We start from the raw sequence: 14,650 nt of genomic DNA, 5'->3' as shown, positions 1-14,650 counted from the left end.
GGACAGAGTGAACTCGCAGACCTCTGGACCTGAGAATTCACTTTGGTCTAGCCAGTCAAACAATATCTTGCCTCCAGCATTCTTTTAGCAAAGGGGATTCTATGTGCCAGGGGCTGCAAGCCCATCTCCCCTTCTTGGCATAGCACATTAGTCAGCAAAGCAGTGGGCCAACTGGGTCCTGAAAGGGAGAGATGCAATCATCTCCCGCCTCTCTAGGCATGCTAACCATGAGGAACCCCCTGGTACTGGAGGCTACAGGCCTCTCCCCACATAAGAACGTAGAGGCAACAATGGGAAGATGGCTAGCTATGACTCGACTATTCATAGTGCAATAACTTTTAAGAGCCCAAATGCTTAAAAGGCAGCTATAGTGAGACGTTCGGTCCCTGCCACACCATTGAGATTAACTTTGGAAGAAAGCTCCAGCTGCCTCCAGAGCCCTATCTGTGTTGCCAGGTACTACTTCCTTGAAGAAAGGTGTAGACAATGCTTCACCTTTTTGTGTTGGCGTGTCAGTTCAAGAAGACAATGCTCCACCTTTTTGTGTCGGCTTGTCAGTTCAAGTGAGGCAGTCGAAGCAAGAATGGAAGATAAAGTTGGCTGTTCCTCCCTCTAGCTGTGGAGAATGGGGGATTCCTGTCACGCTATTTAGCAAGGTGACAGGAACAAGAAACCGAACTGTGGCTGGCGGACGTTCTTTAGGATGAATACCACCTACCCTTCACTAATCGTCGATCTCCCCTCATCGCACCCCTTGGACGTTTCCGACCTATCCTCTGAAATTGGCAAAAACTGTGGCCTTAGCAACAGAGGTGAAAGTGATAGAGGAGGAGAACATCCTTGAAGTTATCGAGACAGTTCTCCGTGTTTCTACAGTTGACACTTCCTGATGGAAAAGGTAACTCGGGTGATGGAGTACCATGCAGTCTGCCATTAGAGAGGAAGACCTCAAGCTTTTAGTCGTACAGAAAATACCTCCACTTTGTCCACAGGGAATTAATGTACTAGTTCAACACTCTGTCCTTTGGACTTTCTACTGCTCACCAAGTGTTCATGCGAGTGTTTTCACTGGTTTTGAATGGGATTTGCCTCAAGGTATCTCGACGACTGGCTGATCCCGGCCTCTACCAGAAAGCAGTTGCTTCAGGATCTGATTGGGATGAACTGCTTTCCTTTTGTCATGATTTGGAGAACATGATCAATTTGGAACAGTTGAGTTCTAGTGGTTTGCGGACTGTGGCCAGATGTAGCATCCAAACTGCCTAGTGTCCGAATGCCGACCACACTCCAACGTTCATTACGCCAAAAGGTAAAACAGGGGAATACCCAAAAATCTAGGTAACAGGTTAAGAGAACTGAGCACTGGGCACCACCTCTTGATTTTATAGTGGGCAAGGGGACCCAGCTAGAACTGTATTAGCTTAATATTATTCAGAGGTAAGCCGATTTCAGGTTATGTAAGTACTAAACATTAGTATAGGAAACAAAAAAAGGGGAAAAAAATAATGATACCAAAGAATAAAAAGACCAAATTAGTGGCTGAGAAGGGGACACTTATGATGTACTGAAAAAAAATACAGTTTATAGAAATATAAGAAATATTTATTTTGAGAGAAAAAAAATCGTGAGGAGAAGGTACAGGTCTCCAACAACCAGAAGCAGCGACCTAGATATATCCAGGCAGAGCCTCTTAGGATTCAATCTAGAGAATGATATATAGTAAATGTACAAGTATAATTAGTATACATATCTTGTCTAAATTCAAATATAATTTGAATGATTGCTTGTATCAAGATCAAAAGGATTATAAAATAAGGTTGCACATTGGACCTGACTACATTCTCACCTCTACACCAGAAAAAAAAAAAAAAAAAAAAAAAAAAATTGTCCTAGGATAAAACTTAGATCGTCAGTGATACACAGTATGTCATGGTTATTCTACACCCAGAAAATGGATAATAGGCGAGACCAATTATAATCATATTTTGAGGCCCCTCCTCTTGATTGCAAAGTCACACACAAAAAATAAGATATAACATATAAAAGCCCTTTTTCAGGATAAAGCCCTATATGGTTTGTGATGAAAATTTTCTAATTGTTAACATCAAGGCAGAGCCTTTCCATTTAATGTAGATATTGTCCAGAGAAAGTTCTAGGCTTGTGAAAAAAAAACTTCAAGCTTTAAGGAGAACCCCGTAACACTGTAGTTCATTATCTGTATGCACAGCCAGCCGGTTTGGACATTAACAGCCAGCCGGTTTGGACATTGACAACGCTTAAAATTTGGCTGCCTCTGAAAACTTTTCTATACCACTTCATGTTCACTTGTTTCTGGGGACAAGTATGTGAAACGCTATCCATGGAAACTATTGTTAAATTAGAAGTATACGCGTAATAATGTTTTTTCTCAAGTTTAATTACATCACAATTTAGTAGGGCGTGCGTGAGTCACTCATCAGTGTACGGAAAGAAGTTATGATAACAAAACAGGCTTTGAGTAACTTTTCTATTGACAGCTTTTCCATCTAGCCTATAATCTCTGCTGGGTGCAGGGCACCGTCACTCTGTAAAAAAAGAATTCTTTTAGAGATGGACTAGAGATCAAATAAACAATACATAAAATTTATAACATATAATACTGCATTAAGTTCAACCTAACTAATGATAATACATAATAAATCTAGAAATGATTTGTATGCTTCCTAACTATTTCTCCACAGTCTTACGCCCAGGCAGAAGTGAAAATACGTGGGCAACCTGATATACACAGCAGGAGCAAGAGTCTTTCCATCATTGACCATATGAGCAGACTCGGAGTTGGCGCATCCGTTCTGGCAATATCTTCTTGGTACTCTTTCGTAATTGGAGAAACTCATTCCTCACTGACTTCACCAGTGATTGCTCCAGTTGTGTCTGAAGTGTCACTGATCAGCAACCAGCAATCTCCCTTACCATCTTGTTCCAGTAAAACAGGTAGTATGCGATGATCTGGGTGACAAACATTTCACCACGGGAGTTCCACTGACCTCCAGAGATGCTGCTACCTGAAAAGGACCTCTGACCTTGTATTTGGTATATCAGAAGGGATAGTTTTCTAGTTAGATCCTCTCTGCAATTGATTACTTTAAGGATTCTAATCCCTGGGTGCTCAGGTCCATTGAGTAGGATGTCACCTGAGTCCTAAAGTCTTTAATTTATGCCCTATGTAAGCCCTTGTGTGGGACATCAGACAGATCTAATCCTCTTCCTAGGCTTAGCCTTGTAAAAGTTAGTAGGGTAGCTTCATGGTATTTCGTATGTCACAAGTCATCCTAAAGGATAGAAGAAGGTCTCGTTTACCTTTGTTCTGGAGTTAATTGCTAAGACCCAGAGAACCCAGCTGTCCATGACTCCGGGTTGGAGTCCTTCTGCAGGTCTGAGTCTTTTTCCATCTCTTTTCTACAAGAAGCGACTAGCTGGGATCAGGATGACATGCATCTCTGCACCTTCAGGGCATAACTGGGATACATGAAAGAGAACGCAGAGCTTTAGGTCAGAGCACCTGACTTCTCAGCACTGGTAGGGTGAAGGAGAAGATATCCTAGAACACTACTTTGTTCTGGCTTCGTGAGACTATCAGATGTGCCTACCCTGCAAGCAGCGAGGGGATGGAAAAACCATCCCTTGTCAGAGCTCATGAAGTCAGGGGTATTGGCTCCTTCTACTCATCAGGAAGAACCATTCACTGGGGTAAATCTTGAAGACGAGAGTCTGACAACACTAAACAACCTTCACTGCTAACTACCATGGATATATTTACCCTTGGTCTGGTGATGATTGCTGAACAGATTGTGTAGCAAATCTGGCTCTCATGGGACAAGAAGCATCTTGACCAAGATAGCGGTTGCGACATAAGCCTTGATTGAAAGATAGGATGACTGGCCTTCCCCCCTTTTTTTCCGCTCCCTTGTGATACAGCAGTCTTGCAGTAAACCTCATAATCAACCAACTTTTATTTACTGACATGTTTGGTTAAATAAGTATCTCCCTGTGTGATAGTATTAAAAGGATGAATGCAAATGCATTTCTTATACAGTAATGACAATTTATTCAGACAATACATCCATCACATGGATATAAGTTCTACCATGGGTGTATATCAGTTACCTTGTAAGGAGCTATCCCAGCACCTGCAACATCTGCTCTGGTCATTAGGTTGACAGCAGTCATCACCTCAGCTCCTTATTCTTTCAACTGTATTAGTCCCACTGTACAGTATAGCAATGTTACCTGCTTGAGCTAACTTTCTCCATCTATTTCTATTCCCCACATCTTCCCAAAGTCCCACTCCACCCATATCCTGCCATCAGATCCGCTTTGAAGCCCCACACTCCTTCTCCCCTTTACTGGGATGTTCTTAGCTCTCTCAATTGGTTCCACTCATCCCTTATTGTTACATGGCTATAGTATCTCAGACAAGCTTCCCTAGCCTTATCTTTTATTTGACATATACCACACATTCTTCTTGACTCTCCCTACTCCCCATCAGTGATATTCCAGCAATCTATCTAACCATTCTTATCTCAATTCTCTTCAACATCCCTTTTTATTTCCTCTTAAGTGCCAAAGTTTCTGCCCATTGTAATAGTATGGGCCTGTTATTGCTGATAGATCTTCAATTTCATTCTTAATGGCACTTTCTTATCTAAAATAAATCCAGTTACTTCCTCCATTTTTCCAACTTTTCTTTTAATCTCTGTCTTACTGCTTTCTTAGTACTGTACCTCTCTCCTCTGTTATTATTGATCCTAAATAGATGAACTCATTGTTCTGTTTAGCACTGTACCATCTTCCACTTGAATGTTTACTTCTTCTTTTCCTTCTTTACTGATAATCATTAGCTCTGTCTTTCCAATGTCCACCTTCAATCCTTTCATTTTTTGGGCTCCCTCCCATGCTAAAAACCTACTTGCACTTCTTCTTCTGTATCTACTATAATAACTAAATCATCAGTTCCTACAGTTTTTCATTGCCTCTTAATTCTGCTGACAACGTGTCTATAACGGCAAGGAACATGAATGGACTTAGAGCAGATTCCTATCCCTGATGGAGGCCAACTTCCACAGTTGATGCCTGTTTCCCCATATTTTGTTTTGTCTTTACAGTGGTTCTTCCTCTCCCCCTGTTATACAACATCCTCACTAACCTTACCAGCTTCTCTGGTACTGTACTCTCTTTCTCAAACAGCATTAGATTAACCTTCTTGGTACCTTGACTTATGCCTTTTCAAGATCCACAGAACACATGTAAACTTTCCTGATTCCTTCTAGATACTTCTCTTGAATTTGTCTTATTACAAAGATAGCATTCACTGTTCTTTCCTTTAATAAACCCGAACTGCAGTTCATGTATATATATCACCTCTCCCAACCTTCCTTCAAGAACTCTTTCTAGTATCTTTGTTACATGGTCCAAAAGCCTTATTCCTCTGTTTAGTCCCTTGGCATTTCTTCTACATTCCAGATCATCTCCAATAGTGTGTACACCCACTCTTTGTCTTGATTTCCCAATGTCTTAATAATTTCTATGGTTACCTCTTGGTTTTCCTGCAGCTTTATTCATATTTCCTTTCTTTGTAACATTGCCCACTTCACTCTCTGGTGTTTGTTATTGGCCCTTCTACTGGAAGAACATTTTATAGTTCTTCAAATTACTTGTACAAAATTTGAAATTTGTCCTACCCTTACAAACCTGAGTCTTACAAGGTGTACAACTCCTTTCAGTCCTTAGGTCAAGGGTCAAAAGTGATGTGATACAGTCAGGCAGGCAGGTTGCTCCCCCAACTTATCTCTCACTAACTACTGCACCTACATTTTATGTGATGCAATGGACATTCCAGCTCTGCTGAAGGCATACTACTATTTGAACAACTCAGGTTGGAAAAATATAGATTACTTCAAGAATTTGGGATTTTCCCTGTCCACAGACATACTCCCACCCATTGTCATCACAGAATCCTGCAATGATTTCACTACACACTAACATTCCCATGCTCCTACACCAAAATCTCAGCATGTTCACTCAAGTCTACAAGGCCACCAATCATGCCCTCATTTGTCCTTTTCCGTGAACATAGGTCCCCTTCACCCACTAATTACAATAGCTCTCCCTTGGCTTATACCACACCTCTCTTTAGTAAAAATAAATTTATTTGCACAACTTTTATTTTCATAACCTTGGTGACTTTTCAATTTGTTCCTAGTATTTCATATTTATTTATTTGTCTTCGCAACTTTATGCTTCAAAAGTTATTTGATATTCAATGCCTTTTCTTTGAAGGTTATCGGAATTGGGTCAGAGTGTTGGCGTACGGATGGTAGAGTTGTTGTTTGTGAGAGAGAGAAACTACAAGCGTGAAATTAAACTTCTAAACATCTTACTCTTTGTCAAGGGAACTCTATGGAAGGTTTGTACAGTATTTCTTTGTGTGTATTGCTACAAATTGTTTGTTCCGTAACTGACATACCAACCACGCTATTTAATAGGGGTATTACTTTCGGCGTAGCTGAAATGACGAGCCATTAAAATTTAACGAGGGTTTACTACCCACACCGCTAGTTAGCGGGGGTAGGGGAGGGTAGCTTTCAACTCCCCCCCCCCCCCCACACACACACCTGTGCTTGAGCTCACTTTGCTCTCGGCTTGGATGGTAGACGGACGTGTCCTCTCTCATCCTCCCCTCTCTCTTGGCAGCCATTAATGCTTTTTTGCTTTTTCTTTAACAGGTTTGTGTGTGAAGTTGGCCTCTGCGATTATGCGCACCTATCCTGGATTAGCCAACCGCCCTTGCGGAACATTTATGTCGGCGGTCGAGGCAGACCCTCACACCCTTTGCCCTTACTGTAGAGGTCAACGATGTGATAGTAATAATAAGTGTGGTGAGTGTAGGGAGTGGTCTACCTCCCAGTGGGCGAGGTTTTTTCGGCGCTGTAAGAAGAAGTCCAGACGGGATATTTCTCCTTCGAAGGTTTCTTTGAAAGGAGAAAAACCCAAGGACTCTTCTTCCGTTGCCCAAACCTCCTCCGAAGCTCCCACTCGATCGGTCTCTTGCGAGAGACTTTCCAAGTTCGGGGTTCGAGAGATGGCGTTGCCTCCCCTAGCGAGGCAGCTCCACCTCTTCCCCCGGGGGAGGATTTGTCATTAACAAATCTTTTTCAGCTTTGGTCTTCCTTGGGGCTCGAGGGTTCGCCCTCCAAGGAAGCACTTCTTGACTACATCCGATTGGGTGCCCCTGTCAAGCAATCGCCGACTTTGGCAGAGGTTGATCCTCTGTCAGTTGTTGACGTTGTGGTGTCAGAGGTGTCCAATGCAGTATCTCCTAATACTTCTGCCTCTTCACATCCTGCAGTAGCTGAAGGCTTAGTTTCTTCTGTGTCTGCTCAACCTACAAGGGAGAAACTAAGTCCAACAGTCTCCCCTGCTGGTGTTTCTCTCCTTCGGGGGAGTTCACTTACAGAGACCCCTCTTCGGAGGACTGCAGAAGGTCAGCTTGCTGATCCAACGGCCCCCAGAGGGCGCATCCGTCGCAAGGCCCACCTTCCTCTTCGCCAGAGAGGCCTTCCTTCATCTGCGGTTAGGAGGCGCCTCTGGTTCATCATCATCGTTGCAGTCCGCCGCAGAGGAGCCTCGTCAGCGTTCACCGACTGTTCCTGCTATGGTCCTGGACCTCTCAGCGGATTATTCGCGATCACCTTCGGTGGAAGGTCGTCCTTTCAAAGGGCACGCCGACCTTCCACCCGACAGACCTGCTGACCTGCCGTCGCCATTCCTGGAAGCTGATGCGCTTTATGCGCCCACGAAACTTGACTACCATGCTCGTCAAGCATCGATCCCTATTACAGGGCATCAAGGGCGTACGCGCCATCGCGCGCATACGTCCCTTACGCGCCAAGATGGGCATGTGCGCCAACGTTCTCCTGTGCGCCAGGCTTTGCCTGAGGTAGCGTGGCATCAACCTCCTGCGCGCCAACGCTCTACTACGCGTCAGCGCTCGCCAACATGCCAGCTCTATCCTGCGCGCCAGTGCTCTCCTACGCGTCAGTGATTTCCTGCGCGCCAGTGCTCTCCAGTGCGCCATCGTCCACGTTTAGCTATTTCTCCTGCGCGCCCACAATCTTCAGATCTGGGAGATGTAGCGAAGTCAAAGACTTCGCCTATACTGTACACCAGCGCTTGCCAACGCGCCGACTGCTGTCTCCATCGCGCCTTCCCTCGCCATTGCGCAATTGCGCTCGTTCACCTGCTCGTGCCCACGAGGATACGGGCGTGCGCCCGCGCCCATCCTCTTCTACAGTTACGCGCCACCATACTGACGCACGCCCGCAAGATGCGCGCCCTCGCGCTCAGGCTCCGACTGCGCGCCCACGCGCTCAGGCTCTGACTGCGCGCCCTACGACATCTTCTGGGGCGCGAACTCTCGCCCGGACGCCCACGTGTCCAACGACCTGATCCTGTGCGCCCACGTTCGCGCGCTCGCGCAATCAGTCTCCTGCGCACTCTCCTGTGAGCCCAAAGTCTCCCGCGCGCACTCCTGCGTGCCCGCACACGCACGCGCATCAGCAGTCTCCCACGCATGACCCCAGGTATTCCCCATCACGCGAGCGTCAATACCCTCCCACGCGGGAGCCTGCAGGACAACGCACGGCAAGGTTGAAATTGCCGCATTCCCCTCCCCGCAAGCGCAGATCAGAGCGCACTGCGGTGGAAGGGAAGCATCCAGAAAGGTCCAGGAACCCTTTTTCTTCTTTCCAGGCGAACCCCCTTATGGAAACTCCTCCCAGGGATCCGTCGATCCCTGTCCCTCCAGAGGGAGTGTCTGACAGCACAGCTGTCAGTCAACAGCCATGGTTCGGTGCACTAATCAGAGCGGTTACACAGGCTTTCAAGCCTGTTCTCTCTGAGTTGGGCCTAAGATCCTTGGCTGCGTCTACCCCTCTGAAGAGAAAAAGAGGAGTTTCGAACGCAGTGACTTCTCCAAGAGCTAAGCTGTCTCCTTGTAAGCCTTCGAGGCAAGTTCCTTCACCCTCCCCAGACTTTTTCTCCCTCCCTGTTGGACGAGGATTTCCCGTCCTCAGGGGAGTCACGTGAGGTGAGACATTCCCCCATCCCACCAATGAGGGAAACCTGACCTCGCGTTGAAAAGTCTTCCCGGGTAGGGGCGGAGAAGAACTTGCCTCCGTCTATGTTAGAGTCCTACATCCTTCCCAGGAAGGAGTCGAAGGACTCAAAGACAGTGCCAAAATCCTCGACGAGACTTAGGACGGAGCCAGCCAGTCACTCGGAGAACGTCCGCGAATCTCCCTTAGAAGAGCCTTTGGGGACAGGAGACTTTGCTGCAAGTCCGACATCCGAAGGAGAACTACAAGAGTCAGAGCATGCATTTTGGCAGGTCCTGACTCTTATGAGGGCTCTCAATGGGTTTGCCGACCCAGAGATTCCTCCTCGAGAGGGCAAAGACATGGTCTTGGACCGCGTATTTGGCACTCAAAAACCTTCTAAGGCCAGTGCTGCTCTGCCCTGGTCTCAGGGGGTTAAGAGTATCAGGGACAAGATCGCTGTCCAGCTCTCTGAGTTGGCCTCCTCCAACCGTTCCAGTGCCAGCAACAAGCTTCTCCCGCCTTACTTCGAGATCTTGGAGGAGCCTTGTTTAGCTCTTCCTCTCCACCATTCTTTGGAAGAGCTTACCAGGGGAGTCCCTCTTGAGGACTTCTCCAAAGAACGTACCAGGAAAGCTATGGAGACATTCCTCCTCTCAGGTACTCGCACGATCGAGTTTCTGGCTCACCAAGTCTCGAACTTGTGGGCGAATACCATCTTGGTGGCTTAGAGGTTCCATCAGAAGGTCCCTAGCATCGAGATAAATAGGCTCAGGCATTCTTCCTTGGAAGGAACGAACCTGTTTGAGCCTAAGGATGTGGAACAGGCTGCTGAGAGGTGGAGGAAGTCCCACCAAGACTCCTTCCTGCACAGGGCTTTAACATCCAAGCCCTATAAGCCTTCAGCACCCCAGCAGTACTGTCCTACTAAGACCACGAAACCGACGGTAGCAGAGAAGACAGTGGTGTCTAAGCCTTTACCTGTCAAGGACAGGAAAGGCAAAAAACCCTCCAGGAGAGGTAAGAATCCTAGAGGGAGCAGCCGTGGCCGCAATCGCTAGGATTGGCAGTCCACCAGTGGGGGGATGCTACAAAGTTGCGCAGACAGGTGGCAGCAACTCGGGGCCGATTCCTGGACGATTTCCGTAATCAGTCAGGGATATCGCGTCCCGTTCACAACATCTCTACCTCCCCTGACGACGAATCCAGTGTCGTTGAGCTCCCTTGCCATGGGATCGGCAAGGGGGCAAACCCTTCGGGCAGAAGTCCAGGCCCTGTTGAGGAAGGGCGCTCTCCAAGAGGTCCTCGACGGGTCCCCAGGCTTCTTCAGTCGACTCTTTCTTGTAAAGAAGGCGTCTGGAGGCTGGAGACCAGTCATCGACCTCTCGGCTCTGAACAAGTTTGTCAAACAAACTCCGTTCAGCATGGAGACCGCAGACACGGTCAGACTAGCAGTGAGACCGCAAGACTTCATGTGTACACTGGATCTGAAAGACGCGTACTTCCAGATCCCAGTCCATCCGTCTTCAAGGAAGTACTTAAGATTCAGCCTAGACTATAAGGAGTACCAGTTCAAGGTGCTGTGTTTCGGTCTCTCCACAGCACCACAAGTTTTCACCAGAGTGTTCACCCTAATATCTTTGTGGGCACACAGGATCGGCATCCATCTCTTCCGTTATGTGGACGACTGGCTGATCCTAGCAGACTCGGTGTCATCCCTTCTTCAACACCGGGACAAACTTCTGGGACTTTGCCAGGATCTGGGGATCATGGTAAATCTCGAGAAGTCCTCTCTGCTTCCCACTCAAAGACTGGTATATCTAGGCATGATTATAGACACCAATCTCCACAAAGTCTTCCCATCAGACGACAGGATAGCAAGGCTGAGGAAGGTCGCAAGCCCTTTTCTCAGACGAGAAGAACTTCCAGCCCAATCGTGGTTATGTCTCCTCGGTCACCTTTCATTTTTGGCTCGTCTAGTTTCCAACGGTCGCCTCAGGATGAGATCCCTCCATTGGCGTCTCAAGTCCCGGTGGAATCAAGGCTACGATTCTCCGGACGTCATGATCCCTATGGGACCTGCGGAACGGACGGACCTCCAGTGGTGGGTGACAGACGAGAACCTACAAAGAGGAGTGGATCTTCTCGTCCTCCCCCCCCGGATTTGATGCTGTTTTCGGACACCTCAAAGAAAGGGTAGGGGACCCACGTAATGCACCACAGGACCTTAGGCCTGTGGTCAGAATCAGAAAAGTGCCTCCATATAAATCTTCTAGAGATGAAGGCCGTCTTTTTGGCCTTTCAACAGTTCCAACAATACCTGGCGGGTCACTCTGTGGTGGTGATGAGCGACAACACCACAGTAGTGGTTTACATCAACAAACAAGGAGGTACCTTTTTGAAACAGCTATCCCATCTTGCAGTAAAGATACTGAGATGGACCGAAGTACTGTACACTCGATTCCACTATTGGCACGTTTCATTCCAGGCAAGAGGAATGTGCTCTCTGACAATCTGAGCAGAGCGTCTCAGATAGTGAGTACCGAGTGGTCTTTGGATAATCTAGTAGCCAACAAAGCCCTGACTTTGTGGGGTTCTCCGACTGTGGATCTGTTCGCAACAGCTCTGAACTTCAAGCTTCCGCTGTACTGCTCCCCAGTCCCAGATCCCAAGGCTCTCTGGCAAGATCCCTTGCTACAACGGTGGGACAACATCGACGTTTACGCTTTTCCCCCGTTCTGTCTGATGAGGAGGGTGCTCAACAAGACCAGAACATCGGTCAATCTTCCGATGACCTTCATAGCTCCACTATGGCATCACGCGGAATGGTTTCCGGACCTTCTGCAACTCCTAACGGAGCTACCGAGAGAGCTCCCTCCACGACACAATCTACTCAGACAACCACATGCCAACGTCTTCCACAAAGCCGTAGCTTCGCTACGACTTCACGCATGGAGACTATCCAGCATCTCCTCGCTGAGAGAGGATTTTCGCAACAAGTTGCGGTCAGGATGTCTGGACATCTGCGAAAGTCATCTGCAGCTGTCAACCAGGCAAAGTGTTGAGTCTTCTGTGGTTGGTGTCGTGGAAGGGGTATCTCTCCACTTGATGCCACTATTCCAACAATAGCGGAGTTCCTCGTGTATTTGCGGGAAGAAATGCGCCTTTCAGTCTCGGCAGTGAAAGGCTTTCGCTCAGCCTTAACTAGCCTTCAAGCTAAAAGGAATGGACATTTCTTTTTCGCTGGAACTTTCCCTACTCATACGAAGTTATGAACTTGCCCTCAGTCAGAAGTGAGACCTCCTCCATGGAACGTGGTTCGAGTTCTCAAGTCTCTTAAGAGACCTCCCTATGAACCATTACGCCAGGTTTCAGATCGCCAACTAACTTGGAAGATGGTGTTCCTATTAACTTTGGCTTCGGCCAAGCGTGTTAGCGAACTTCATGATCTGTCGTATGAGATTGCCCATATGGGGGGAGGTAACGTTCAGATTCGTCCCTTAGTTTATTGCTAAGACTCAGAATCCGGGAATAGTGGATCCTCGGTTCGACTCCTTCCAGTTTTTCCGTAACTGACATACAAACCACGCTATTTAATAGGGGTTATTATTTTGGGCGTAGCTGAAATGACGAGCCATTAAAATTTTAACGAGGGTTTACTACCCCACCGCTAGTTAGCGGGGCGTAGGGAAAGCTACCCCCCCTCACACACACCTGTGCTTGAGCTCACTTTGCTCTCGGCTCGGGTGGTAGTCGGACGTGTCCGCTCACACCCTCGCCTCTCTGACAGCCATTAATGCATTTTTGCTTTTTCTTCTACAGGTGTGTTTGTGAAGTTGGCCTCTGCTATCATGCGCAAGTGTCCTGGATTACCCGACAGCCCTTGTGGTACGTTTATGTCAGCAGTCGAGACGGACCCTCACACCCTTTGTCCTTATTGTAGGGGCCAGCGGTGTGATAGAACTAATAAGTGTGGTGAGTGTAGGGGGTGGTCTACCTTCCAGTGGGAGAGGTTTTCTCGGCGACGGAAGAAGAAGTCCAAGCGGGATATTTCTCCTTCGAAGGTTTCTTTGAAAGGAGAAATTCCCAAGGACTCTTCTTCCGTTGCCCAAACCTCCTCCGAAGCTCCCGCTCGATCGGTTTCTTCCGAGAGACCGTCGAGGGGTAGCGTAGACCATAGTTCTGCTTCCTGACCTCAGGGTTCGGGAGAGGGCGTTGCCTCCCATAGCGAGGCAGCTCCACCTCTTCCCCCGGGGGAGGATTTAAATATTAATGTAAGCAATAATGATTTGTTTCAGCTTTGGTCTTCCTTGGGGCTTGAGGGTTCGCCCTCCAAGGAAGCCTTGTTTGACATGATCCGGTTGGGTGCCGCTGTCAAACAATCGCCGACTTTGGCAGAGGTTGATCCTCTGTCTATCATCGACGTTGTTGTGGCAGAGGCTTCTGATGTGGTATCTCCGACCTCTGCAACTGATCAACCTGCTGTAGCTGAAGGCTTAGTTTCTCCATCTGCTCAACCTTTGAGGGAGGAACTAAGTCCAACAGTCTCTCCTGCCGGTGATTCTTCTCCTCGGGGGAGTTCACTCACAGAGACTCCTCTTCGGAGGACTGCTGACGGTCAGCTCGCTGACCCAACGGCCCCCAGAGGGCGCATACGGCGTAAAGCTCGCCTTCCTCTTCACCGGAGAGGCCTTCCTTCACCTCGCAAGGGTGTGAGGAGGCGCCTCTTCGGTTCATCATCATCGTCGCAGTCTGCCGCAGAGGAGCCTCGTGATCGATCCCCGACTGTTCTTGCTACAACCCTGGACCTCTCTGCGGATCGTTCACGATCCCCTTCGGTGGATGGTCGTCCTTACAAAGGACACGTCAACCTTCCACCCGTCAGACCTGCTGACCTGCCGTCGCCGTTCCTGGCTGCTGATGCGCTGTAGGCATCCACCCATCCTGTTTCTGTAAGACAGGTAACGGTCCCTTCGGGGCATCAAGGGCGTTGCGCATACGTCCCTTACGCGCCAGTGCTCACCTGCGCGCCAGCGCCCTTCTGCTGCCGACGACCCTGACAAAGCGCGCTAGCGCCCACCGTTGGCTGACATTCCTGCGAAAGCGCCCCAGTGCTCACCTGCGCACCAGCGCTCACCTGCGCTCCAGCGCTCAACTGCGCACCAGTGCTCCCCTGATCGCCAGCGCACTACTGTGCGCGTTCAACCTTTTGCGCGCCATGCGCGCCATTGTTCTCCTGGGCGGCAGCGCTTGCCAGTGCGCCAGCGCTCTCCTGCGCGCCCACGATCTTCCGATCTGGGCGCAGTAGGGAAGTTGAATACTTCCCCTACTCGCCAGTGCGCCGTCCTTCTTCACCTGTGCGCCATCTCTCGCCAGCACGCATTCGTGCGCAGTCACCCACTCGCGCCCACGAGGATGCGCACTCACGCCCATCTCCCCAGCCTGATGTGCACACATGCGCGCCCAATGGTATCATCGTCCGCACGGGCTCTTCATCCTGTGCGCCCGCGCACGCA

General features: G+C 48.5%; 1 protein-coding gene across 2 annotated transcripts in view; it reads left to right on the top strand.

The window, feature by feature from the left end:
• The window catches only part of Trs31 (trafficking protein particle complex subunit 31), a 48,388-nt gene that overhangs the window by 25,962 nt on the left and 7,776 nt on the right, over positions 1 to 14,650 (top strand). For both annotated transcript variants that reach the window (XM_068356320.1, XM_068356319.1), the window contains exon 3: positions 6,319 to 6,445. In XM_068356320.1, the coding sequence (XP_068212421.1) occupies positions 6,319 to 6,445 (127 nt within the window). The remainder of the gene's footprint in view (positions 1 to 6,318; positions 6,446 to 14,650) is intronic.

Source organism: Palaemon carinicauda, chromosome 32, assembly GCF_036898095.1.
Source record: "Palaemon carinicauda isolate YSFRI2023 chromosome 32, ASM3689809v2, whole genome shotgun sequence".
NCBI lineage: Eukaryota > Metazoa > Arthropoda > Malacostraca > Decapoda > Palaemonidae > Palaemon > Palaemon carinicauda.
Note: the sequence above shows the minus strand (reverse complement) of the source record. Positions and strands in the feature narration are given on the sequence as shown.